This window comes from Rhinolophus ferrumequinum (genome assembly GCF_004115265.2).
Source record: "Rhinolophus ferrumequinum isolate MPI-CBG mRhiFer1 chromosome 15 unlocalized genomic scaffold, mRhiFer1_v1.p scaffold_54_arrow_ctg1_1, whole genome shotgun sequence".
In the NCBI taxonomy this organism is placed as follows: domain Eukaryota; kingdom Metazoa; phylum Chordata; class Mammalia; order Chiroptera; family Rhinolophidae; genus Rhinolophus; species Rhinolophus ferrumequinum.
This window is the reverse complement of record NW_022680357.1, coordinates 1,884,353-1,911,269: the sequence shown is the minus strand read 5'-3', so window position 1 is coordinate 1,911,269 and position 26,917 is coordinate 1,884,353. Positions and strand designations below refer to the sequence as shown.

Below are 26,917 nucleotides of genomic sequence, written 5' to 3'. Positions count from 1 at the left end.
ACCGGCGGCCCTGGTGTTACGAGCCCTGCGCTCTAACCGACTGAGCCAACCCGCCAGCCCTCAACTGTCTCTAATCCTGATCTGAATTGCCTTCCCACTCCAACCCTACCGTCCACTTCAGAGGAAATACTCTTTGAAGCTGCAAGGATATCCCCCCCAATCCTGCTCACGATCACCCCAAACATACGCACGGACAGAAGGGGGCATCATCAGACGACCCCCTACATCCATCAGCCGATGACGCCCAACTCCAGCAGACGCCTGGGCCCTGCCAGGCCCGAGGGACCCCAAATAAACCTTACACCGCGCCCATCAACAAAACTGCCGGTTCTCGCTCGGCTCCACTCCTTTCCCCCGCGCCCTCCCGTCAGAATCTGGTCCCCTCCCTGCTCCATCAGACCCCTGGCCCTGAGCTTGTCCGCCCGCCCGCCCGCAGGGCCAAGCCGCTGACCGGTCCTGGAGCTGGAGGTCCGGCCGCTCGCGAGGTTCCTCATAGAAGCTGATGCCCGGGTGCGTGGCCAGGGCCCGCCACAGAAACTCCTGCGTGTAGGGCTCCAAAGGCAGAGGGAAGGGCGGCACTCGCGTCTCCAGCCGGCTCCACAGCGCGGGCAGACAAAGGCCATCGAGCCCCTCCAGGGCCACCTCATCCAACAACGACTCCAGCGCGTCCATTGCTCTCGCAGTGCTGGGGCGCCTGCGCACCACGCCGTTCGGCGCCCCGATCCAGTGCGCATGTGTACAACGACCCGCAGCGCCCCCACCCCCAGGAGGCGGGGCGGACCCGGCGCCCGGAGGAGGAGTTCCAGCGCTCCTGCGTGACGTCACGCCCCTTGGGGCGGGCTCAGTCCGTGGAACTCCACCGCCATTGGCTCGGAACCCCACAGTAACCAGGGGAACTGCAAACAGTGCACAGGCCGCTTCCGGTTTAGCACCCGGAACCGCCGCCTCTAGGGATGGATGGTGAGTGTCCGTGGGCCCCTCAGGGAAGTCGGGTAGTTAGTTATTCTCCCATCCCTCCGGGCGGAATCCTAGGGCACGAACCCCTGGGCCATCACTGCCTGACCCACGGTGGTCTCCGGTCTGAGCGACAGGGAGCCTAGGGGTCGGGGGTGGGGCGACGAAGCTGGGGGGTGTGGTCAGTGTTTGGCTCCTCTGCCCAGCGGGAACTCGGTACTGGCCGGGGGCTCAGCGAAGGGTGGGAAAGGGGAAGTGGAGGTCTCAGGTGGGTCTTGTGTGGCCTAGGAGTGGGTGTTGTTACCCGAGAGTGGGCCCTTCTCCGAGCGACGTCCAGGCTTGGTCCTCACACCGCGGGTCCAGCCGGGCGGCGTCCGGGCTGGATTCCCAGACTGGGGTGGGACCCGGGCCTTCCAGCAAAACTGGGAATCTTAGGCGCTCTGGCTGCCGGACCAAGGGCGCTCTTTGGCACGGTGTCCAGGTTCTTGGCATCTCGGGCAAAGAATTGAACGAGAGACCGAGGTCAAGTGGTGAAAGAGCAGTTTATTAGAAGAAAAAGTACACTCCAAAGGGGTTTGGAGTGGACCCGAGCAACCGAGCAACGCAAGGCTGGAGCGACTGAAAGGCGGGGACTGGGGAGGACTTGGAGTTTTTATCCCTTTTTTTTTTTTCCCTCTCTAGAATGGGCTGTTCCTTTCTGGGCATGGGACTACTTGATTGACACCTGTGATTGACAAGAGGCTATTACCTCATCTTTTTAGACTGCGCAGGTTCCTTCCCAGAATCCACTCTGTTATAATGAACTTCTGGGCATATGTGTGATATTAGAACGATGGGTTAATAAGGCCCAGGTGAAATGAGTGTTGTTGTGGCCTGTGCTGCGCCAGTGTGAGTGGCCGGTTTAATCTAGTTGGGTAATTCGCACCCGTTTGTTCCTTGTAGGGGTAGATAATTACAGTGAAAAGGGCAAATGTTGGAGAGAGGGGGGGGTCTTTTGGATGGTGTAGTGAGGGGTGTCAGGCGGGGTCTCATGAGGGGTCTCTGGTCCCGCTCCCCACACAAGAACGCAGGACATGGTGAGGCCAAAAAGGAACACCCACGGAACCATAAGTAGGGGAGTCACACCACTATACTCTCACTGGCGGCTGGGTTGGAGACACAGGAACCAGGAGCAACACAATTCTCAACCCTCACTGCGCCGCTTGCAGACTCAGCCACCATCTTCTTGCTAGCTCCCCTTTTCTCTCTTTTCTTCTCTGCTAGCCTCTTCTCCTAGCCTAGCCACGGCAGTTATATTCATGGCTAATGGCTCACTGGTTACAGCTGACGGCCAACTAGCCACAGCTGCTGGCCATTTGATCACAGTCGATGGCCATTTACTACCTGAGCCAGCACCTTTCTATGTGAGGCCGAGAGCCTGGAAACTGCTTTTTGGGGCTCTGTCCCCACAGATGGTAATGGAGAAACCCAAAGCCTGTCTCTAACTGCCTGCCTTGTTTTCCCCTTGAGAGACGTGATCCCCATCAAATCTCTACGGGAAGTTGAGGGGCAGGAGGTCTTTTCTTCTGTATCTGCTTCCTGCTGGGCAGGGGCGTAGAGCTGTCCCTACCTAGTGGGGATTCACGGGACTCTCGCCCTATCTGATCTCAGATGAGAGGAAGGTGTCTTGAGATCCGAGATCCACCTGGAAGACCGTGTTGGCTTCTTTGGTTGGGACTGGTGATCTTGCTGGGGCATCATCTGTATCCCCAGGGCCCCTAAATGAGGAAAAATAGATTTTAATTAATAAATTTCTTAAAGAGCAGAGCTCGAAGCTGTTGGTGCGGGGAGGCTACGTGATGAAAAATCCATCGGCTCTTATGGAACCTGTGGTCATTCAGCTGGTCACTCAGGTGGCGTCAGTTGTCCTGGAGCTGGGCCCAGAATGGGTTGGAAAGAACATTGGGCTTCAATGATTACAATCAACAAGTATAAATCCCAAGTTTTAGGGTAATTATTTAAAGCAGGAGGTAGGAGATAAGAAAGTGGGGAAAAGGAGACTTAAGAGAAAGGGAACTTAAAATCGCTATAGGAAAGAAAACTTAAAGTTTTTTAGTGGGGGGGGGCTGCTCGCTTGGCCCACATCATTTCCCACCTGTTGCACATGTTATGTAGATTTAAGTTGGAGCCAGGAGTGGATCCCACACAGGTGCAAAACTTCTCCCAGGTCACAGAGCCAGCACGGGGGTGAAGTAAATAGAAGCATTGAAACTGGTCTGCATAGTAAATGTATAGGAAGCAGGATCTTTAAAAGGCAAAGAAAGAAAAGAAAGCTTTCAAAAAGACCAGAGAGCCAAAGAAAAAGGGATCTTAAAATCTCTATAGTGAGGGGTCTCTCCCATATCAGTATGGGGGTAGGTGAGCGTCCTGTGGGGAGAGAAATCACCAGCTGCTGAAAATGGGACTTGGTGAGGGGGGTGGAGGAGACTAGGGAATGCTCTCCGTGCTTCGATGTTAATTACGGGTACTGGTCAGTGCCAGGACCTCGGTAAATGCCGTCTAGCCACACCTTGCGACCCTGCATAGCAGCCCTTTGATTCGAGTGTTATCCCGTTTCACATATGAGAAAACTGAAGCTCAGAGAAGTTGAATAACTTGCCCCAAATCAGCCAGCCAGCAAGTGGCAGAGTGAGCAAGGAACCCCGACACGTTGTCTCTGGAACTGAGTGGCGGGGTTTGAGATTGAGAAGAGGGTTTAGAGGCCCGTTCATTCCAGAGGTTGCAAATGCAGATTACTGCAGGAGCAAGGGAGTGGGCTGAACTGGGCTGTGACTGAAAATCAATTTCTTCTTCTGAAAGGGAAGCTTCTCACGTCGCTCCAACCAATTATTTCCCTGGCGCGCTTTTCCAAATACCGTGTGGGCCAAGCAGTCACAAGGCCAGCTGCCAGCTGTGGCCGCCCATGGAGGGGGTCCTTGATTAGAATCATGGAAGTGACAATTGGAAGCGATCTAAAACTCGGCTACTCTGATAGCTCATTTTGTAGGTGGGGAGGCTAATATCTAGAGAGACTGTGCTAGAATCCAGGTGATTTTCCTCGTTTTACCACTCTCCCTCACTTCTGGAGAATTTGTTCTTTTGTGATATCCACTTAATGCAGCGTGGAATTTCTTTTTTCTTTTTCTTTTTTTTTACTTGAACAATCTTAGGTGCTTAAAAGCCGACTTTGCCCTTTGTACTTCCGAGGTACTATAAAAAGGTCATTTGCCAGACTGCCGTGTGGAAAGGTCAATTCTCAAATCTCTTTGGTCTCAGGATGCTTTTATAGTCTTACCTCAAAAGAGCTTGTTTATGTATATTATAGCTATGATATTTACCATGTCAGAAATTAAAGCTGAGAAAATCTTAAAGCATTCGTTGATCAGTGCATTTAAACCTAACAATAAATCCCTTACTTCTGAACATAAATAATACTTTTTCACAAAAAACAGCGGTTATCCCTCCCCACAATTAGTAGGAAGAGTGGCATTATTTTACATTTCCTCAGATCTATTTAGTGTCTGGTTAAATAGAAAGCAGCTAGAGTCTCATTTCTGCTTCAGCAACGTGCTGTTATTTTGGCTGATGTATTTGAAGAAAATCAGGCCCCACAAATATGCAGTTAGAACAGGGAGTGTTTTAATTGCCTGTTCAGATAACTATACATTCTTTGATACTTGACCAAAACTTAGCAAGTTGTAGTTGCTTGGAGATAAGTCACAATGTGGCAGCTGAAATCATACCGGTGAACCTTTGTACTCTGTTACATTAAAATCCACTGGTCTATCTTGCTCTTCCACTGAATGTTTTACTCATGTATGATTTTATAACCTTAGGCACTGGTCATTTGGAAAAATTATTACTTCATTGAGTTACGCAAATCTTCCAAATCTTGACATTGGAAATTTCATTACACAATATCAAATGGCATATTACTACACAATATCAAAAAAATCACATTCATTAGTATCACCACTCTTTTATTTTTTAAAAATGAGTTTAAGTATTGGAAAGCTATTAAACTCAAGGGAGGAGTGGAAACAAGTTTTCTACTGTTTTAACTTGAAAGCTTGAATTTTATCATTGGCAACAAATACTGTCAGTTGTTTCCTAAAAGTGAAAGGCTCACTTCTTTCATATTTGAAAAAACTGTCTGCCAAATACCCAAATCTGAATGACTATAGTTTGTCTCTTAGCTGTTCTTTCAGGTAAAAATGACATTCTGTCCAATATGTGGCTAGTTCAGCTGGTAACTCAATCACACAGGTATTTTGTGGGATCAACCATTGTACTTTGGCATGTAGCAAAAGTACACATTATATTTACAAATGTGTACTCATGTGTCTAGATTTAATACAATTGATTTTTCCTGTTTCATCAGGGCATTCTTAAATGAACATGATTTTTTGTTTGTTTTAGTGTGAGTACATGGCTAAAAAATGATTCCTAGGACAGTTTGGTGCTACTGCCTGTAACCACTTAGGCTACAAGCTGTTTTACCTTCTGTTGCTTTTGCATCTTCAGTGCAAATATCAACACAGTGAAAAAGTCTTAGAATTGTGATGAGAATAGTTTTGTCCTTGGGAACCCATCTTCCTCATAGGATCTGCGGAACATACTTTGGGAAACATTGCTATAGGCCATTTTCAAGAAGTCCGCTTGGTTCCGTCTAATTGTTACCATCTCAGCTCTCTTGGAGCTTTATTGTGGCCCAATGGAGGAACCCGTTCGTTTTCAGATTGGTCACGAAAAGGAAAACTTTGTTCTCCTGAAGAAAGAATTTGCCCTAAGGTTCGATTTAACACTCAAAGGATCTCTTTTTCCATTTCAATTTTTAAAACTTTTGAGTTATGCACTATTTTATAGGCATATATCTATTGGGTAAAGTAATGCATAGCCTGATAAAGTGTGATTCTAGCCAACTAGATAAGTCAAACTGGCCTTATTAGAAAGATGTTCACCTCTGAAAATCACAAAAGCTTACTTCACTATGTACCAAGTATCGCCAAACTGGATTGTAGTTTGGTTTATTCTGCATGTCCAAATCACCATAGCTTTTCACAACATTTTTTCTGGTCCATTGTTTGGACTTTGGGCAGGTTTTATCCGGCTCTGGGATGCAGTGTGATGTAATGCTGATAGATTTGAAGGTTTACGTAACCGCCCTGGATTTGGCTCTCAGCTGTGGACTCTGACCTCTCTGAGCCTCGGCTTCCCTGCCCATAAAACGGAGGTGATGATGAAGCCTAGCTTGTCTTGTTTGCTAACGATGGAGGAATATTTTCCTGTGATTCCCCAAATGACGTGGATGATGTAGGATCTGCTAGCAGTTTCTGGGTGTAGGCAGAAATCGTGTCTTGTGAGACCGAAGAATGGAAACATGGACCCAAGAGAGGCAAAGAGTTTTAAAAAGAGGATAGTTTATTGCAAGCAAAGAGTCAGAGCTCCCGAGCGGGAGGGGGTCCCGAATGGGGGTGGCCCGTGACTGAGGCAAAAGCTCTTACTTTATATCTTCCCTTGTCTGTTTGGGGAAGGGGAGCTGTTTGAAGAAGGGAACTGGCGCCTTCTAATGAAATCCGTCTACCAGGTTTGTTCTGCTGGCCCCTCCTAAAGGAATTAGCAAAGTAACCCAATCTTGTCTATCAGATCTGTTTCGTTTGTCAGGCCAGAAGGAATTTTATGATTAATCTCAAGGCCTTGTTACATTAGGTCCTGGAGCGAAGGAGCGATTTCAAAACCCCTGAAGGAGTGATTTCAAAACCTGGAGTTTTAGGCTATGGCTGTCTTTGTTTATTCCACCACGGACCTGCCTGTCTACCTAGGGACATGTTAACTCTCCTGTATCAGTAACCATTGGTGAATCCATCGTTGTGGATTCAATGAGGCTGCATGAACGCGCTGAACACCAGGTCCAGCATATGAGGTCTGAGAATTAAGTTCGCGAACTCATCCTAGAAAAAGTGCTACATACCTCACTGCTGAATATCACTATGGTCACCTTTGAAGTGCTCCTGAAGTGGGAATATTTTTCTGTGAGCCCCCAAATGATGTAGATGATGGTGGATCTGCCGGCAGTTTCTGGGTGTGGGCCGGGATTGTGTCTTGTGAAGCTGAAGAATAGACACACAGACCAGGGAGAGGCAAAAAGTTGTATAGGAAGATAGTTTATTAGAGGCAGGAGCAGAGGTTGCAGCTCCCGAGCAGGACAGGGGTCCCGAATGGGGTGCCCAGTGACTGAGGCTAAAGCTAAAGCTCTTACTTTTACACCTTCCCTTGCCTGCTTGGGGAAGGGGGTTGGAGGCTTCTAATGGGATTCATCCATCAGGTTTGTCCTGTTTGCCCATCCTGAGAAGGGATTAACAAAATAACTCACTCCTGTCAGATCTGCTCCTTTGTCCCACCAGAAGGGACTTGAGATTATTTATTAACCTCAAGGCGTATTCCCATGCTTTTGTCCTAGAGTGAAGGAGACATTGCAGAACCTGGAGTTTCAGGATATGGCTGCTTTTTTGTTTATTCCACCAGGGACCCCACCTCCCCTCCGCCCTCCATGCCCCCTCCCTCTCTACCCCGACCCTCCCCCCCACCCTCTGTCTACCTAGCAATCCTGCTAACTAGCCTGTCCCTTCTTGGGAAGCTATGCACCAACGCCAGCGCCTAGTCCACCCTTCAAAGCAGTTTTGGAACTTTTTCTGGAATGGCCATCAGCTGTCGTCTATTACCCTTGATGTCCTGAATGTCATCACAGTGTCTTCCTTTCAATATTTCCTTTATCTCCGGGTAAAGAAAGAAGTCATCGGGGGCCAGATCAGGTGAGTAGGGAGGGTGTTCTGATACAGTTATTTGTTTCCTGGCTAAAAACTCCCTCACAGACAGTGCCGTGTGAGCTGGTGCATTGTCGTGATGCGAGAGCCATGAATTGTTGGTGAAAAGTTCAGGTCGTCTAACTTTTTCATGCAGCCTTTCCAGCACTTCCAAATAGTAAACGTGGTTGACTGTTTGTCTAGTTGGTACAAATTCATAATCCCTCTGATATCAAAAAAGGTTAGCAACATCGCTGGAACAAGTTTGCGAACTTAATTGTCAGACCTCGGATAAAAGCTCGCCTACATGGTAACTAACTCTCATTATCTGCAAATGGGCACGCTTCCTCCACTGCTGACAGACGAGGGAGGAGGGAATCTGATGAAGCTCTCGAGCAAATAATAATCTTTGTAATTACAAAGTTCACTCTGTGTGTAATAAAAGAAAAACCAGTGTTTGACACTTTTTATTTTCATCAAGCTAAGCTGGCAACGTGTGAGTCTTCTGTCTGTGATCATGCCTACCTTTCTGTTCAACTCAGTGTTTTTAAAAATATGACATGGTTTAGGGGAAAAAAAAATTTCTCCTCAATTTTCAAGGAACGCAATAATTAGACAAAAGGTCAGCATATCAGTATAATTAGAAAGGATTTTAAAACTGCTCATTTGCTTTTGCTTCCCCCAAGAGCAAATATTTAACATTTCCCTGTTTATACTGTTCATTTGCTCAGCAAACTTTCTCAAAGAATTAATCATGCCAAGATGAAATTTAGCCTTGCTTGGCTAAATAATCCCAGATTACAGTTGAATCAGGAAGGTTTTGCAGAAAGCATGCCGTCAGCGTGTCTGGTCTCTTCTGTTCTTGTGTGGTTTTAACTAGATTCCTGGTGATTTGTCTATTTCCTTTACCACTTAAAATGAGCCAAGCGAAAAATAAGCACAAAATAAAACAAAGCAAGCATTCAGCCAGCAAAACAAATGTATGGTCTCCGCGTCTGTTCCCTTTTCCTTCCTTGGCTATCATCCTTGAATCTGATTCATTTCTTTTTTCATGATATTTTTCAGCATTCAGTCCGCCCTGCCGTTTTAGCTTATAGGACTTGGCACATCTATGTTTTGCTTATTTTTCCTTAGGACATTTATTCGGTGACTCGACAACATTTCAATGCCTCCTGGGCACTGGAATCCAGAGATTTATCAAGATGAGTAAGATTGAATGCAGGTGAAGGTTAAGTGGGAATCCATTGTACTGCTTTCAAAACTTTTCTGTGAAGTTGATTTGCTTTTTACATGCCAGTTACATTTTTTAATCCTTAAAACATAGAGATGTAGCAATTTTGAAAATGAATTCTTTATATCCCAGGTTACACATTGGGAGCCTCTGGCTGAAATAGCCGTTAGGCATATAATGGCCCATAATGTTTTGTTTTTTAAAATATTTGAATTAGTTGTCAACAGTGAAACATTGAGAGATTTCTCATAAATACCCGATTATGGTGTTTTCTTTAAAATAATCAACAAAGTCTGTTAACACTGAATCAGAATTCTGCGTGGCCACAGTTCCCTCACAGCTGGAGCTAAGTGGAGAAGGGGGGAGATGCTTTCCAATTCATCACGGCACCGAGCTGACTGGTTTCCCTCATCACATCTGGTACCTGCCTGGGCCCCTTAGGCATTTGAAGTTACAATCCTGCTCTATTCTTAACCTGGACAATTTGGAAAATCCACATAGACTTATATGTGCCATACTGTGCTATGCTTGTTTAGTTTTAATCTGAAAAAAAGGGTGGGGGGAGGGAGATATATAGTATTCTCTGCCCCGAGCTTCGTAGTCTGGTGAGAAAGCCAGACATAAACAGACAACTGCAACCCAACAGGCGAGTACCTAGAAAACAGCATTTGTAAAGGTCTCCACTTTTCCCAAAGCACTCTGGCCCCCTGCCTGCCTTTGTAAATAAAGTTTTATTGGAACACAGCTACATCCATGTGCATACAAATGCATACAGACAGCCTTTGGCTGCTTTCATGCTTCAGTAGCAGAGTTGACTAGTTGTGACAGAGACCATATGGCTAAAAATATTTACTCTCTGGCCCTTCCCAGGAAAAATGCTGACCGTCCTGCTATAGAAGGTCCAATGTGATTCTTGAGATGGCTCGATATGATACTTACTGTAATTGTGCCCATTTTCCACCCCATAGCTAGGGGTAGTTGCACCCCAGAACCAGGACTCAGCTCCCACCCACCCTCTGGTATTCATCAAACAGCTGTCCCCGCCAGCGCCAGCATGGGGCCAGGTTCTCACACCTGGGGAAAGGGATCCAAGGAGCAATGTGATTGGCTAGGCGCTCGGAGCTGTTGACAGAGCACTTGATATAAGAATCAGGAAGTGTCAGTTGCCCTTAATGCACAGGACTGACTACGGATGTTTCTTGGGGTGCCCAGTAGCCTTAACAATCGCCCGGCGGACATAGCACCTTTAATTGGAGACTTTCCCTGGGGAAGCTCTTCCCCTCCCTTGCCCCATCCCTCGGTTGTTCAGATCTCCAGCCTCATCTTTAAATAGTCACCCACCTGCTCTCATCTCTCATGCCCAGAGATTTTAGAGGGGGCTGAATGAACTGGGTCCATCGCTGTGTTTTCCCATACTTAAAAATAGAGATTTCCCCATAAACGCCTGGACTTCTCAGCCTCCGGGTGAAACGGTGCTTCGGTCTCCCTGGGCCCCCTTGCCCCACAGCCCTGGTTCTCAGCACTGAACAGTGCCGCCCTCCTTGACCTTGATGTGCGACGCGGGTTTGATCTCTTCTGACCGGTGGTGCCAGTCACCAAGGGCTCACTTCCTGCACGGGGAACGTGGGCCTGACCCTGCAGGCAGCTCAGACTTCAAGCCCTGCCCAGCGCCCCTCGGACAGCCGGCCACCTCTCGAGCACGCCATATCCTTTCCCACTCCCCTGCCTGGTCCATGCTGTGTTCCCTGCCCTCTGTGCCCTTCTGTCAGGTCACTGCCCCAGTGTGGATGACAGTGAGTGACGTTATCTGCCAAGGGGCAGCGTTCCGTGGCTCCTCGTGTGTCGTGCCCTCGCGGGTAAGGGCCTCCGGCCGAGTCATCCTCTCTGAGGGTAGAGCCCACTTTGTACTCCTTCGTATGCCCAACACGTGGCCCAAGGACTGCTACTGCGAGATGTCCACGCGTGTTTGCTTGCTGGGTTGACATTGTAACCGGGAAGGTGACGAAGCGATTTGTCTCTTAGTGAATTGTTGGCTGGTCTCCATGAAGCAGACAGAGAAAAGGCCCTTGCAGTTGCAGCCAAGCCTCCAGGCCAAGCTTCCAGAGACCTCGCCGGGTTCCTGTTTCTCTAGTGGACAAGTGTGGTTCCCCCAGACACTGCCCGTTGGAGTGGTTCTGCCCAGTCCTAGTAACACATCCTGTGCTCGCTTCCTTTCCTGTACCCCACAGCCTCTGCGTGCTGTTCTCCCTCCCCTTCTCAGTTATATTCCTGTCCTCCCCCCACTTCCTGGCCAAGCAAAGTCACTGTTAATCCCAGCCCCAGCTTCATTTTGGAACCCGATGCTACTTTGACCACCCTTAGCTGATGGATTCTCTGGAGACAGCCCCTGACTTCCCGTGTCTTTTGAGGACAGGAAGGTTAGCGGTGAGTGACACCTGGCAGGAAGTCGGAGCCCCGGATGTCTGCGCACCAACCGCAGGGGCCACCACTTTCTGAAGTCTACCTGAACTTGCAGTGCTCTGTGTGTGTGTGTTTCCAAAGGGTCCCAAACGAAGTAGGTACACTTGATGAATCCACCTAAAATCACAGAAGGCTCGAGCTGGGCAGGACTTGAGACATCTAGTCCAGGATCCCATTTGGGTGGCTCTGATCTGTGGCGCCCGCGCAGGGCTCAGGAGTTTAGACACCCCCAGGGAACGGGCAGGTGATCTAGATGACTGCAGCCGTCCGGATTTATTGAATGATGCAGTTTTAAGTCACATTCTTTCAACACCTAAATACACTTTGCACGCCTGGGAATGGTCTTCAGTTTCACAAAGAAATCAATTGTCTACATATTTCTAAGCATGTGCCTTCCTCCATCTCGCCGTCATCTATGAAATAGAGGTAATAACCCTATCCTCCCAGGGGATTGTGAGAATTAGTTGCATTAATAGATGCAAAAACCTTAGATCGGGGCCTGACACACAATTAGCACATGTGTTGGTGTTAGCTGCGATGACAATGACGATGATGATGGTGGCGGTGGCGGTGCTTCTCACTGGGGACGTGGTCACTTTTATCTTCACTGTAGGGAAAAGAAACTCAGATCTGCTAATAAGTGGCAACTTGGACTCGACCTCAGAGGCAGGGAGACAACCTGGGGTGGGTACGGAGCCAGGGGGCGCCGTGCCATCTGGCAGCCATTGCCCTGGGCTCCCAACAACTGTTTCCAGGCAGGAATACAGGACCCGTGTTGCCAGATCTTTCCGTTTCTCAGGAGAATTCAGAACTTAGGAATTTTAAATGTGAAATCTCCCAAGATTTAAATGTTGGCTAAAAAGAAATGTTTTTTTAATGTTATAGAGACTAGACATGTCTGTGGGCTGGACTCAGCCAGTGAGGGACTTTAGATCTGGTCTGGCCGCTGTCATTTATCAGATAGGGAGGCCGAGGCATGGGGAGTGACGTGCCCCAGATGGGCAGCCCAGGATGGGGGAGCAGGCCCAGGATGGGGGAGCCGGCCCAGGACGGGGGAGCAGGCCCTGGACGGGGGAGCAGGCCCAGGATGGGGGAGCAGGCCCAGGATGGGGGAGCAGGCCCAGGATGGGGGAGCAGGCCCTGGACGGGGGAGCAGGCCCAGGATGGGGGAGCAGGCCCAGGATGGGGGAGCAGGCCCCAGTCTTCCAGTCCAGTGCCCACCACTCCCCCCCCCACACACACAAAGCTCCCTCCTAATGAGACACAGTAGGAAGTTCTGTCCCTCGCCTTCTTTGAGATGGAGATTTCATTTTAAGTCTGAAGATGGGAACTGGGATAAACCAGGGCAAAGGATTAGTGCTTCTCTCTCCGTCCCCCTCCCTCTCCCCCTCTCCTCCCCGTGCCCCCTTCATTCTGGAGAGGCGTGGAAGGAGCAGAGCTTGTGGAGTTGGACTGAGGGGGTTGGAATTCTGGAACTCCTTTCGAGCCATGACCTCAGGGGAGTTAGTTACTTCATCTGTCAGTGCCTAGACTCTTAAATTATAAAATGGAGATTAATAGTAGGGCCTTCCCACCGGCTGAGAATCAAATGAATTCATCCATCCGAAGCCCTTAGCATGCTGCCCAGTACTTAATAGGCCCTCAGGAAAAATGAGCCATCACAAGAAAAAAATGCGTCTCTCCCCTCAGGATTCCAGGGGATTGCACACACCATTTTTCGTGTTTTCCAAGGTGGTTTGGCAGGTCATTTTTGTATGCGTGTGTGGGGTTCAAACACTCAGAAGACACTTTAATTTGGATACACAAACACATGCACACACATTGTGCAAATGCAGTGTCCGCACTTGTCTTCTCTGGGGAGTTGTCTGGGCGGATGGAGCCTGGGTTGGTGTGTGGAGCGGGGAGGGTTTGGGTCTTTGTGTGGTGGGTACAGAGTTGGACCAAAGTACATCTCAGCCTGGAAGCTGTTGTCACACAGGCCGCTGATTAGATTACCGAAGTGTGGCATTGACTTCTCACTATTTCAAATGGAAAAAAAAAATCAATATTTTCCAATTATCAACAATGTTATTAAACTTCCTCTGTCATATTTTGCTTCGCCGTCCCAGAAGGAGCAGGGGTAAGGGTCAGGAAAGCACGCTGAGAGAAAATGAAGTCTTCCCAGCAATTCATCATCGTGCCTCCTGTCCCTTCCCTGCCTCGTCCATTCAGAAATTTGGTCCTTCACTCGTTCATCTATTACAGAAATGTCTACTCCGTTCCAGGCACTGTTCCAGGTGTGGGGAATTCAGTGATAAAAAAGCCAGGCAGTGGCTTCCGAGCTCACACAGCTGAGATTTAGTGGGGAAGACAGACCCCAGGTGCATCCACGAGGCACAGATCAGTAAGTGCTGTGCAGAGGATGTCGGGGTTCCTCCACTCTGACCAGGTCAGCCCCCTGAAGCTGAGATCTGATTGATGAGCAGACCAGGGAGAAGAGGGGAAAGGCCCCCAGGTGGGAAGGAATCTGAATTCTAGGAGAAGAAAAACTGGGTGGTGGAGGGGTGAGAGCCGGGGGAGAGGGACACCCTGGGGCATTGAGCAGACACCTGATAGTCTTGTTTTTAGATGGATGATGTGGGAAACCACATAGGTGCTGGTGAAAAGACAGAGGGGCTCACAGAGGGATGAAGAGGAAGAGACAGGCTCAGGATGTATTTGGGTACCAGGTTTCAGCAGAACCTGCTGAGATCCGGGAACAGTCGGCCGTTTCTGCGGGAGGGAACCACTAAGTGCTAAGTACCTACTATGTGTACAGGGTGCTGTTCTACGAGGCCTGACAAGTTTGTGAACTTGTGGCAACGACGTTGCTAACCTTTTTTGATATCAGAGGGATTAGTCATTATGAATTTGTACCAACTGGACAAACAGTGAACCACATTTACTATTTGGAAGTGCTGGAAAGGCTGTGTGAAAAAGTTAGACGACCTGAACTTTTCACCAACAATTTATGGCTCTTGCATCATGACAATGCACCACCTCACAGGGCACTGTCTGTGAGGGAGTTTTTAGCCAGTGAATAAATAACTGTGTTGGAACACCCTCCCTACTCACCTGATCTGGCCCCCAATGACTTCTTTCTTTACCTGAAGATAAAGGAAATATTGAAAGGAAGACATTTTGATGACATTCAGGACATCAAGGGTAATATGACAGCTCTGATGGCGATTCCAGAAAAAGAGTTCCAAAACTGCTTTGAAGGGTGGACTAGGCACTAGCGTCGGTGCATAGCTTCCCAAGGGGAGTCCTTCAAAGGTGACCGTAGTGATATTCAGCAGTGAGGTACGTAGCACTTTTTCTAGGATGAGTTCGTGAACTTAGTTGTCCGACCTCGTAAGTGTTTCCCATGTACTCTTTTAATCCTGACAATTAACTGACGTGGAATTGGGACAATTAGGATTCCCAAACAAGTAATGCGAGGCTGAGCCAGACAGGCTGACCCAGAACCTTCTCTCTTAACTACCGCACAGCACTGCCCCCAGGCTCTCAACTAATTAGGAGGCTGGCCAAAGAGAATGCATGGCTAAGGATTTGGACACCAAGCACATGCGTGTGTGCTTGTCGGTGCCTCGGTTATAAATAACCATTTCCAGTTGCCAGCTGCCGTTTGGGTTTGGAAAGGAAAAGAGGATCTTAGCATGACTTGTTTATCTCAGGTAATTTGGCAGTAAACTGGGCCCTGGGAATTTGAATTACACAGAAAATGCAAAGGAAGAATGTCAGGGATGTTTCAGGCTTTCAGAAGAGGGACTGTATCTGACTGCAAGGGCCAGATCCAGCCTGGGGACACACATGGGGAATTTAAAAAGGTGAGTGTGTCAAAGCCAACACTTACCTGGCTTCCAAACAGTCGTGCTCTTCGTCTAAAGGACTTCTGTTATTATATGAGCTTTCCTCAAAGAGGTCCCCCCCAATAAAAGCGTCATTGAGGTAAAGAAACATTGGGGAGAGGGGAAGATTTTCTAGTCTTCTGCCTAATTACCTATTAGGCTGGAAACTACATGCCTGTTTTGTTGGGCCTGCACAGAGCTTAAAAAGTTTTTAATTACTTGTCAACATTTAAAAATGAGACCCTTTCTCCTCAAACTGGACTTCTCTGGAAACATCAAATCCCACAAAACTGAGCTGACATTTCTGCATGGAAACCAGCGGCTGGACCCGTCCGGCTGGGCAGGTGCTCGCCGGGCTGCCCTGTGCCCACCCCGCCGCCTTACTCTCCCACTCGTGTCTTTGCAAAGGCTGTGGTTCAGAGTCAGGCTCAAGGTTCAGGAAGCTGGGATAGGGCTGGAGGCGTGTGGGGGTGGGGGTGGTAATGGCAGTGGGACTGGGGTGCGCCCCCTCCTGGAATTGAAGGGGGTATGCAGGCAGCGGCTGTAGTGAACACTGATTAGCCGCCAGACCGACTCATTGCTAACCCAAGGTCTTCCCCTTGCTCTGTGACCTCGGGCAAGTTTCTTTGCTTCTCTGAGCCAAATGGCTTTGTTGTTACTCATGATAGGGGATCCCAAGTCCTATGGGCTGGGGCAGAACCGGCAGTGGTAGCTGCACAGGAAGCACTAGGAAACGATTTCCAGACAACCCCTTAGAACAGATCTCAATTTTCCTTTCCTTTGTCTTTCTCCATTCGCATATTGGCTAGCCATTTCCTAAAAACTTGGCCCACCAGTAAATGAGCGGGTCTCCAGTAGCTTACTGGCTTAGCTAAGAAACTCTCGTTTCCAGAAACCATATTTTGTCATGTCATCCGTAACTCTCACGTGTTACAGATTGATCTCTTAAAACAAGGCAGTTTGTCCTCTGAAAATACTGTGTTCTCTTTCTAGCAAGCTTCGGGGGCCCCAGGTTCAGAGAAGCTACTCCAGGCCCATCCCAGAGAACACCCCCTCTCAGACCTTAGATGGGAAAATCTGTGGCATTTCTCATATTTTTAAAACATTCAAATCAGCCTTATAGACATTTAATATTTTAAATTTATTTTCGTTGTTTGGATAGGAAATTGATCCAAATAAATCATTCAAAAAATAAAAACAATATAAAAATATGTACATTGATAAGTCGCGCTTATGCATGTATCTTCCAAGTGGTTCTTTATAGAACCAATTCTTATTTTCCCTCTTTCTTAGAGAAAAGATTGCATACTACATTATGTTTTCTGCCCCTTGATTTTTTCACTTAACCTCTGGCCAATCTATACGTCGATAGGGAGCTTGTCCATTCTTTCTCCTAACTCCATTTCCTTGTGTGGATTCACCTTACTTATTCAGCCAGTCCCTCCTCTTAGACTTATGGGTTATTGCTAATATTTGCTACAGCAAATTATCATCCAGTGAGAATGCGAATACCTTGTGTATGCATTTGTTTCCTGTTTGTGGCGGTGTTTCTTCACGGTAGATTGCTAGGAGTGATATGGCTACTCAAAGGGAAAATGCATTTTGTGCTTTTGAGGATATCGCCAAAACAGCCTGCAAAGGGGCTGTGTCATTTCGTATTCCTCCCAGCGGTGCTCAAGTGCCTGCTTTCTCGCTCTTGCCAAATGTGTATTGTCAAACCTCTGGATTTTTGCCAGTCGGATCCGTGAGAGAAAGTGGTATGTCAGTGGGATATTTGTCATTTAAATTAAATTACATAGATACATAAAATGAGAGCGGCGTGAGCCCTCCTATGTGGACAACAGCAGAAATAAGCTCCCTTTAGTCACGAAATGGAAGCACCATCACCCCAGTGGGGAGAAACAAATCCTTTGTTCCAAACTCCTCTGTTTTGGGGAGGTCCCTGCAGGGATCCTCTTTGCCTGCGGGATTCCCGCAAGTCACCTTTATGCTCCAAAGCCCAGCCCTGCCAGCCACAGCTGAGCATTTTACCTGAGCAGGTGGTCATGCGCGTCTGCTGTCCAGCCTGCTTTTCCACATCTGGCATTTTATGGCATTTATCTGGCTAGAGGGGAGGTCCATCTTCCTTTACCCTTGGGGAATCATTTGCTTCTAATCCCGTGATTAATTGCTTGAGGAGTCCAAAGGACATTAAGAAGCTGCATCACAGAAAGAATTCCTTAAGTCACATTCCCTCCTCAACAAATTCCGGCCTTCTTGTCTTTAGAGATCTGGCGGAGGGACAGGGTAGCTTCGTGGATAAGAACGCAGGCCCTGTAGCCAAACGGCCCAGATTGAAATCAAGGCCCGTCTACTCGCCAGCTCTGTGATGCTGGGCCAGTTTCCTAACCTCTGTGGGGCTCAGCGGCCTCCTCTGTAAGTGGGGGTAAGAGCGGTACCCATTTCAGAGGGGAGCTGAGAAGAGTGAATGAGTTGCTTTGTGTACTTAGCCTGGAGTTCGTGGCGGGGCACGCAGAGCTCTGATTCCGGTGAGCTCACACGAGGACGGTGATGATGGTGGTGGTGACGGTATTGAAGGTGGTAACGCTGAGCATGGTGACAGTGGTGATGGTGACAGTGAGGGTGGTGAGGATGGTGACAGTGAGGATGGTGACAGTGAGGGTGGTGACAGTGAGGATGGTGAGGATGGTGACAGTGAGGATGGTGACAGTGGGGATGGTGACAGTGAGGATGGTGACAGTGAGGGTGGTGACAGTGAGGGTGGTGACAGTGAGGATGGTGACAGTGAGGGTGGTGACAGTGAGGATGGTGACAGTGGGGATGGTGACAGTGAGGGTGGTGACAGTGAGGGTGGTGACAGTGAGGATGGAGAGGGTGGTGTCAGTGAGGATGGTGACAGTGAGGGTGGTGACAGGATGGTGAGGATGGTGACAGTGAGGATGGTGACAGTGAGGGTGGTGACAGTGAGGATGGTGAGCATAGTGACAGTGAGGATGGTGACAGTGGGGATGGTGACAGTGAGGATGGTGACAGTGAGGGTGGTGACAGTGAGGGTGGTGACGGTGAGGGTGGTGACAGTGACGGTGGTGAGGATGGTGACAGTGAGGATGGTGAGGATGGTGACAGTGAGGATGGTGACAGTGAGGGTAGTGAGGGTGGTGACAGTGAGGATGGTGACAGTGAGGGTGGTGAGGGTGATGATGGTGACGGTGAGGATGGTGATGGTGAGGATGGTGACATGAGGGTGGTGACGGTGAGGGTGGTGACAGTGACGGTGGTGACATGAGAGTGGTGATCAGCAGAACACTGAGCCCCACCACTTCACAGACCCTCTGTATTTACTATCTGGCTCCTTACAGAAACAGTTTACCGACCCCTGATCTAAGGAGTGGTTGTGAGGATGTGGGAGGTGAAGCCCGTGCATAGAGCGGGCACATAGTAGGTGCCCAGTCCAGTGGAGCTGCAGCAACAGGCATTTAACTTCCATGAGCTCCAAGCCCGCCACTCTCCTCCAACCCTGAGAGGAAAATGGGGCAATTACAATATGAATAGCTTAATTACCATCCATAATACCGTAAAATGACATTTTGCATACGTGTTTTTATCATGGACCATACAGTTCCTTATGCATCAAGTATCACACATGCCCTGTTAGCCTCCAGCAGTGGCTGTGAAAGGCTGTGTCCTTTCGGGAAGTGTACGGGAAGTTTGAGCCTCTTTTGATGCGGACTTAAAACCCTGAAGTCCGACGACCTCAGAAGCTCACATCCAAGGAGGATGCAACTCCCTCTAAATGGTAGCGATGACTATTATTTTCTGCATCTAGAGTAAAGTAAAACTGAAGTGTCAGAATCTTTGAACCGTTGGAAATAAATCCTAAGTGCAGATAAAGTCCCTCTGAAATCTGAAGTGGGAGAATGGTATTATAGTTACAAACATTCATTGCCTTCATTTCTTTTTATCTTTTCCCCAGGCACACATCTGTTTTATAAAGTAAGGTATACACGTATCGCGTACATTTGGCCTTATTTATTGTTTTATGGCTGAAGCTGGCAGGTCACCTTGCGACATGCAGACAGGGACGCCCCCCCTTAATTTCGCAAGTAGCATATATTGATATTGATGTTACCTCCTCCCACCTCCTTCCCTGAGTTGTTGTGAAAGGAAATGAGCTAAGGGTAGGATGATACCTGGAGAAGCTGAGTGCAGCCGACAGGCGCAGTGTTAGCTGGTTCCTTCCGTCCTGGCAAGAAGGAGCTGTTTTCACATCCACCCACCTGGAGGCGAGAGGGGTTCAGTGGGGTGACGGGCCTTCGACAACAAATGCATGTCATTAGCGCAAATTATCTTCCTTGGAAAGTAAGCAAATTATTTTCCAATTTAATGGGTAAAGCAGCTTCTAATTAACTCCACTAGAGAGATTTCCTTTCAAATTTCAGTAGGTAAGCTCTATGTTTTTCGTATTAATATTTAGTTTCTATGGCCCAGCTTACTGTGTTTTTTTTTTTTAACTCTTCCTTATTGGTGTGACAGAATTTTAGAGATGAAAAGCAAACCCAGAGGTGATTCAGCCTAACTCTCATTTAAAAAAAAAGAAAACGAAGGAAATAGGGTCCAGGGAGATCCTGTTGGATCCTGACTTATCAGGATCCATAACTGGTTAGCTGTTTACGGGACCGGATTCCTCCACCAGCACAGAAAGGGCCTCAGCCAGACTCCGGAGTCCGCCGCTCGCCCCTGGCCTGGCTCTGCTGCCCTCCTGCCCTCTACCCTTCCTCTGAGCCCTGCTGGCCGCTTGCTTGCATCAGAAGTGCTTCTGCTACTAAAACCAGCCTTGTCTGTCCTCTGGCCTCCGACCCACTCTGTCCCATCCAGCTCCAGACCCATCTCCTGTCTCCTGGCTTTGCACCGCATGGCCTGTGCTACGTGCAGAGTTACTCTCTCTGGCTGTAGGGGCCTACTCTGCGTCCCTCGACGGACAGCCAGCGCAGGTGTAGGCGCGATCTGTAGAAGCCGTCCACTGTGGCCCCAGACACTCGGGATACAATTGGCCTAAGCCCAGATCACCTGATCCCTGAATCCTGGGCTCATTGTTGTTGTTTTTTTAAAAAAAATTAATAAATTTTATTTTTTAGAGCAGTTTTAGGTTCATAGCAAAATTGAGTAGAAAATACAGAGTTCTCATATACCCCCCTGTCTCTACACGTGTACAAGCTCCCCCAGCTGTCGACATCCTGCACCACCACGGTACATTTTCTGGGGCTCTTTTTCATCCCGAAATCCTGTGTTCTTTGTCTTAAGGCAAAAAGAAAAAGAGAGAGAGAGAGAGAAAACACCGCCCCCTACACACACACACCCACTAAGTGGGTGTCTGTGGAACACAGCTGGGTATGCAGTCAGTTTCACATCAGTTCATTCTGTCCTGGCGTTCTCTGTTAGTCTGTCCCCAAGGCAGGTGGCTGGCTGCTCACAGCACCTTGGTCCGGCCCTCTTAACCTGTGTCAGAACCAATTCCAGATTCCTGGGGCTGGGATTCTGGTTGGCTGCCTCTCGGTCAGGGGCCCACCCTGAGAATGGAGAGGAGAGGAAGAGAGATGCGGGCAGTTCAGGGTTTCATTATGAGCTGAGAGGATAACCCAAAATACGCCTACCGTACCGTGCTGCTATATAATCCACGGTCTTCCATCAATTCTCTTGCTGCCTCTTTTCTAAATCCTTTAATATATTGGCCCCAAAGTTCGGCCATAGCCAGAGGTTCATCTTTGGGCTTTTGCTCTTCCCTTGTTCTCACCTTCTTAGAAAGAGCAATGTCCCTTGACTTGTGCTCGATCTCTGGCTATGAGCCCCGCCCCCTTGGACCCACTGGAAGTGACCACACCCAAGGACACGTGTCTTCCCTCTGAGACTCGGTCCCCCTGACTTGCCTCTCAACAGTCATCACTAGTCCTTTTTGCTCCTGCCTTCTGGGCGCTCTTAGCTAATGGGACCTGTGGTGACGCCATTCTCTCAAATAGCCGCTTGAGAGGGAAGTTGCACAATTTGGGAGACCTCTTTACAATGGGACACACCTTTCAGTGACTGCCATTTTCTATTTAAAATCAAGGCGACCCATCCATTTTCCATTAAAGGATCCTTTTATCACGGACACTGCCATAAAAGCTGTGGAAATTGCATTGAGAACAGCATATTTAAACATTCTGACGTCCAGCTGTTGAATCTGTGCATGCCTTCAGACACTAGTCTTCTGGTTTTGGGAGAAAAGCAACGCTCCTCTCTGACATGGTCCAGGATGTGACATATGGGTGATTCCCGCTAACTGAGCTCTGTACCATCACCAGTGTTTCGAGTTTGGCGGTTTGGTGCAGCACATGGGTGTGTATTCATCAGAGGCTGTGTGTATGCACAGCGGAAGGGATTTTATGTGATTCCAAACAATTTAATAAAAGTGCAATTCGCCTGGGAAAACTGTAGAGCCTGTCGGCCCTTGCAGAGTGCAGATAATGTTCCAGAATAAAGAGCTGAGGCTTTGTTCATTATAGTCAAATAACAATGTGAGTCTGTGCATTACCATTTCCTTGCTGTTGGTCTATTTCAAGAGTATCCCATCTTCCCCATTATAATAATAGGTTCCGTTTTCTTAAAATCATTTGATTATGACTGGGCTGTCTATCCAGTTTGCAAATGAAAAAAGCTTTTGCGTTGATAAACTAGCGGTTTTAAAACAGCCTTAATCTCTGGTTCTGCTTTTGGACTGCTACAGGTCAGACTCTGCGAAAGGCTGCGAGAAGCCGGTCCTGCTCGCGGGAGAAAAAGGAGGTAAACGCGTCATTGGCGGGGGCTCACGGGAGGCAGCTATTGGAAGGGACCTGAGGGAGCAGGCTGGTGATTACGCATCCCTGGATCTCCTCCTCTTTCCTCTCTGAGTCCCAGCTTGAATCCCTGCACAAATGATACTTGGCAACTAGAGTTATAAACTGTGGGGACAGAGTCCCAGGGAGCAGGTTCTCGGCCTCACGTGGAAAGGTACTGGCTCGGGTAGTAGATGGCCATCAGCTGTGACTACTTGGCCATCAGCTGTAACCAGTTAGCCACTGGCCACTGATATAACTGCCGTGGCTGAGCTAGCAAGTGCAGATTGCAGTTAGCAAGGGGTTGGTTGGTTGGCAGAGAAGCGGACGGCGGATTGTGGCTAGCAAGTGGGGTTAGCAAGTGCAGACAGCGGATTGTGGATCATGTGGCTCCTGCTTCCTGTGTGTCCAACCCAGCCGCCAGTGAGACTATAGTGGTATGACTCCCCTATATATGGCTCCGTGGGTGTTCCTTTTTGGCCTCACCATGTCCTGCGTCCTTATGTGGGGAGCGGGACCACAGACCCTGCATGACAAAATCCAGTGTCACTTGTAGTCATCATCGCTTGCTGAATGTATCAGTCAGCTTTGTCTGTGTAATATATCGCTCCTGATTTTAGTGACTTAAAACAACCATGCATTTAGTTCACAATTCTGTGGGTTAGCAATTTGGCCTAGGCTTACCTGGGCAGGTCTGCTGGTGGGCCAGGCTCTGCTGAGCTCACTTAGCACTTGGAGTTACCTGCCGTCGTCTAGGGGCTGGCTTCATATCAGTTAGGGCGCTTTAGTTCTCCGCCAGTGTTCTCTCATCCTCACTTGGAGGTTCAGCGCTTCAAATGTTTGACACCACAGCACCTCTTTTTTATTTTTTTAAAGATTTTATTGGGGAAAGGGAATAGGACTTTAGTGGGGAACAGTGTGTACTTCCAGGCCTGTTTTCCAAGTCAAGTTGTTGTTCTTTCGATCTTAGTTGTGGAGGGTGCCGTTCAGCTCCAAGTCCAGTTGCCGTTGTTAGTTGCAGGGGGCGCAGCCCACCATCCCTTGCGGAGGTTGAACTGGTAATCTTTTGGTTGAGAGGACGCACTCCAACCAACTGAGGCATCTGGCACTACTGGCCCGTGTGGGAATCGAACTGACAGCCTTCGGTGTTAGGAGCATGGAGCTCCAACCGCCTGAGCCACCAGGCCGGCTCCCGCAGCACCTTTTGAGCCCCGGGCTCAGATCTGGCCGAGTGTCACTTCTGCCACTTTCTGTCCTTCAAAGCAAGTCCCAAGGTCAGCCCAGATCCAAGGGGCGGGGAACTAGGCCTCACCTCTTGATGGGAAAGCCATAGAATATCGTGGCCATTCTTGAAACCCAAACCTGTCTGCCCAACGCCAGGCACCAGCCCTGGGACTGAGGCACATCTGAGACGGTCCGTGATCTTGGGCTGTGCACAGTGTGGTTAGAAGGGACAGGCGACGAGGTCGTTACTGTGCCGTGTGAGAAGTGCCCGCACAGCGAGAGAAGGGCAAAGAAAGTGGAATTTCAGTGCAGAAAAGGGGTCACCGAATTCTGCCGGTGGTTATCAACAAAGGCTTTGCAGCTGTGCAGGCTGCCCTGGAAGGGTCAGTAGGAGTTTTCCAGGCCAAGTAAATGACATGGTCAAAGTCACAGAGACATGAATAGGAAAGTTGCAAGACTCTTGAGCCTGAGGTGGGAAGTGGCGCGAGCACCGGTTACCGCAGGGAGGTCTCGAGCTCATGGGGGTTTAAATCTGAGCCTTATTTAGGGGCAGGCGGATGCAGGGGCATGAAGGCATGTAGCTCATAAATATCAAATTCGCCAACACGTGTAAACGAACACTCTTGATTGTAAAGTGACATAATTCTAATGAGGAAAAGAATTCCTCAGGCTTGGCTGGGTCCAGGGGCACAGAACTGGCCCCCGAATTGACATGGTCTTTCTCTTTCCATGTCTTGGCTCTGAGTCCTCTGTGCTGGCCACACCATCAGCCAGCTCTGAGGGCGCATGTTGGGGTTGGACTGCAAAGGGCCCCCCCATTTGCTTTGCTCTGACTCTCCTCCTCTCTCCTGTTGTCTCCTTTCTCAGCTGGAACCAGAACAGCCAGTGTGGCTCTTCTTCTTTAATTAACCTTACCTGGAAGGAGGGCGGGGAGATAACTTGGGAACTTTGATGCTACTGAAAAGATCTAAATGTCTCCCCCGGGGGAACCGAGAAGCTGAACAAAGGCAGACTCTCCCACTCCTTTCTGGGGGAAGATTTTTCTGGAGGCAGGAACAGGTGTGCCTGTCCTGCAGTCTTTCCAGAGACCTGGAGGTGAAGGAGCCAGAATGGGAGTGAACACAGGCCTTCAGGCACCTGGTCTCCCTCTGTTAAGTGACCCAGTTTGGGGACCAGCGCCCCCTGAGCCAGGGATGAGTTGTTTAAACCTAACCAAGGTCTTTGGTTACAGAACCCATTTATCCACGTTAAGAAATTGGCTGGGAAACCAGGAAGCAGGGCAGCGGGTAACTAGAAGAAATACTTTCTCCCGCCTGTCTCGCTCTCTCCTTGGCAACAGGAGTCCCCTAATTGCCACTTTCCTGCTACTCCCATCATGTCAGTTGCTGGAGAGCATTTCGCATCACTCCTCTCAGGAAAGTGCTTGAACTGAGAGAAGATGGAGAGTGAGGTTGTTTATCACAATATCCGAGTTTAACCCTGAACGGTATTCAAGATGGTGTCAGGTCCTCTGCAAAAGAGGGTGCCGGTTCTCTTAACAGGGTTTTTGTTTGGTTAGAGCAACAAGAGAAACCCGTAGCCGGCTGCCGGCACTCGCGTCCTGCTGTGTTACTAAGGTGCCTCTCCCAGCCCCCTCTCTTTTCTGCATCCTGCCCCTCCTCGTCTGGGAAATCTGCCCTTCTGACACTTACGCAAGTGTGGCTCCTGCTTCACTTATCCCCATGAAAGCCAAGGAGAACACATGCTGGTTAGAACCAGCAGGCTGGGGCACACGCCGCCGTGTTCCCTGGGCAGTGAGGTTAGGCGGGCCAGCTTGCGCCTTGACAGGTGAACGTGCGGTTTCCACCCTGGGTGGGGACTGGATACTCTCTGCAAGGTCGTGGGCCAGCATGGCAGAGGGAGGACGGGAAGCTGTTTTCAATGAGGTCGCCAGGCCCAGTTCAGCCCCAAGGTGTGTTTTCTTTTGGCCCCTACCCCCTTATAATTTTTGTAGAATTAGGTCTCCACGTTTAAACCTAGGGAGAGTTCACATAAAAATGCAGACTTCTGGCTTCTGTGGAAAAATGGAGAATGACAACGCGCCGTTATTCCCATCGGGCAACAGGGGCAGTGGCTGTTGTGGCGGATGGACCCCCGTCCGTGGGGCCCTCCACCGTGCCCTCCCCGCCCCCGCTTCTGCTCCACAGGTGCCAACAGCTGTGCCGTGCCCTGCGCCCAGCACTTGCTGTCGGTGGTTCACAGACGCTACTGCACAGGAGAATCCTCTGGGAGCCTTTAAATTCCCCCGATGTCCAGGCCTCTTTTCGAACCAGTTAAATCAGAAGTTGTGGCGTCAAAGTGTTTAATCCCCCCCTGCAAGCAGCTGGGTGTGCAGCCACAGGTGAGAGCCAGCGGCTTACAGGTATTGACTAACCCCTGGCTCCCAGCCCTGCCTGGCCGGAGGGCACGCGGTTCGCAAGCCTTCTCACACACACAAATGGGCACAAATCACCGGAGAGAGTGACAGACATCCTGGAGGAGCCCCAGATAATGCCCCAGGCGGTGCCGGAGGAGGAGGCATCTTGAACCAGGCTTGGGAAGGGTTACAGTCATTTATGGGAAATGTGTCCTGGGCGGTTGGTGTCAAGTCGGCAGATCCGTCTGGTGTAGCTGGTGAAAATCCTCTCAGCCTCCCCTGTCACGGGTATTCGTGATTCCTGCCTGGGGCGATCACATAGTGTCTGTGGCCCCTGGTTATAGAGGAGTGACCTGGAAATAGTGCTCATTGTAGTTTACTCAAACACGAGGAGGAAGCCAATTTATCACACGGTGTTTTGAACAAAAGGAAACCACAGAGGAGGAAGAAATCTTCACTCATCACCCCCGCCCGGTGTTCACACTGGTGCCCATTGCCCTGTGGGGCTCAGGGCGACGTGGCCTCCCACTGCACAGGGGCACAGAGGCCCAGGCGGCTGGGATTTAGTCCCCACGATGTGCTTCTGCAGCGGAGCCCGCCACGTGACCTCGGATGAGTCTCTTGACCCCCCCATCTCATTGGTTAGTACCCACTGTGGAGGCGGTTTACAGAGGAAAGGCAGTAATGCACCTGGTACTGAGCCTGACCCCGGTAAGCATTCCAGAAGTGTTAGTGTTCTATAATTTTACGCCTCGTCAGAGTGTCTGGTATTTAACAGCGAGTCATGCGCTTGGACAGAGCAAAGCTTCTGCTCCAGCTGGACCGGAGGCAGAATCCAGCCTTCCAGGTCCTGGCCGTGTCCCCCCAGGCAAGTGGGCCCCACGGTAAACCACTCTGAGAGCCTCCTGGGATTGTGGGCTTCTTTCTTTGGCCGCTGATCAGAGATTCGGGAAAATGCTCTTGGCAGCACTCTCGTGTGCTGAGCTGACTTTCTAAAGGGCTGCAAAAGTCATTTAACCAGCCACCTCGAAAAGGTTAAGCCTTTCCTTTGCATGCAAGCCCACGCCCGTGTGCACAAACACTTCCTGCTTCTAAGCACAGCCTTTTGGTGCAAG

At 49.3% G+C, this 26,917-nt stretch overlaps 1 protein-coding gene and 1 long non-coding RNA gene across 2 annotated transcripts in view; one reads left to right on the top strand and one right to left on the bottom strand.

Annotated features, from left to right (window-relative positions):
• Positions 1 to 715, bottom strand: part of GTF3C1 (general transcription factor IIIC subunit 1) — a 65,989-nt gene extending 65,274 nt beyond the window's left edge. Inside the window, 1 exon segment of the mRNA XM_033101032.1 lies at positions 452 to 715. Within this exon segment, the coding sequence (XP_032956923.1) occupies positions 452 to 672 (221 nt within the window). The 5' untranslated portion in view covers positions 673 to 715.
• Positions 716 to 940: 225 nt separating this feature from the next.
• The window catches only part of LOC117019507 (uncharacterized), a 29,070-nt gene continuing 3,093 nt past the window's right edge, over positions 941 to 26,917 (top strand). Inside the window, exons 1-2 of the long non-coding RNA XR_004422505.1 lie at positions 941 to 960; positions 22,096 to 22,151. This is a non-coding gene — a long non-coding RNA (uncharacterized LOC117019507). The remainder of the gene's footprint in view (positions 961 to 22,095; positions 22,152 to 26,917) is intronic.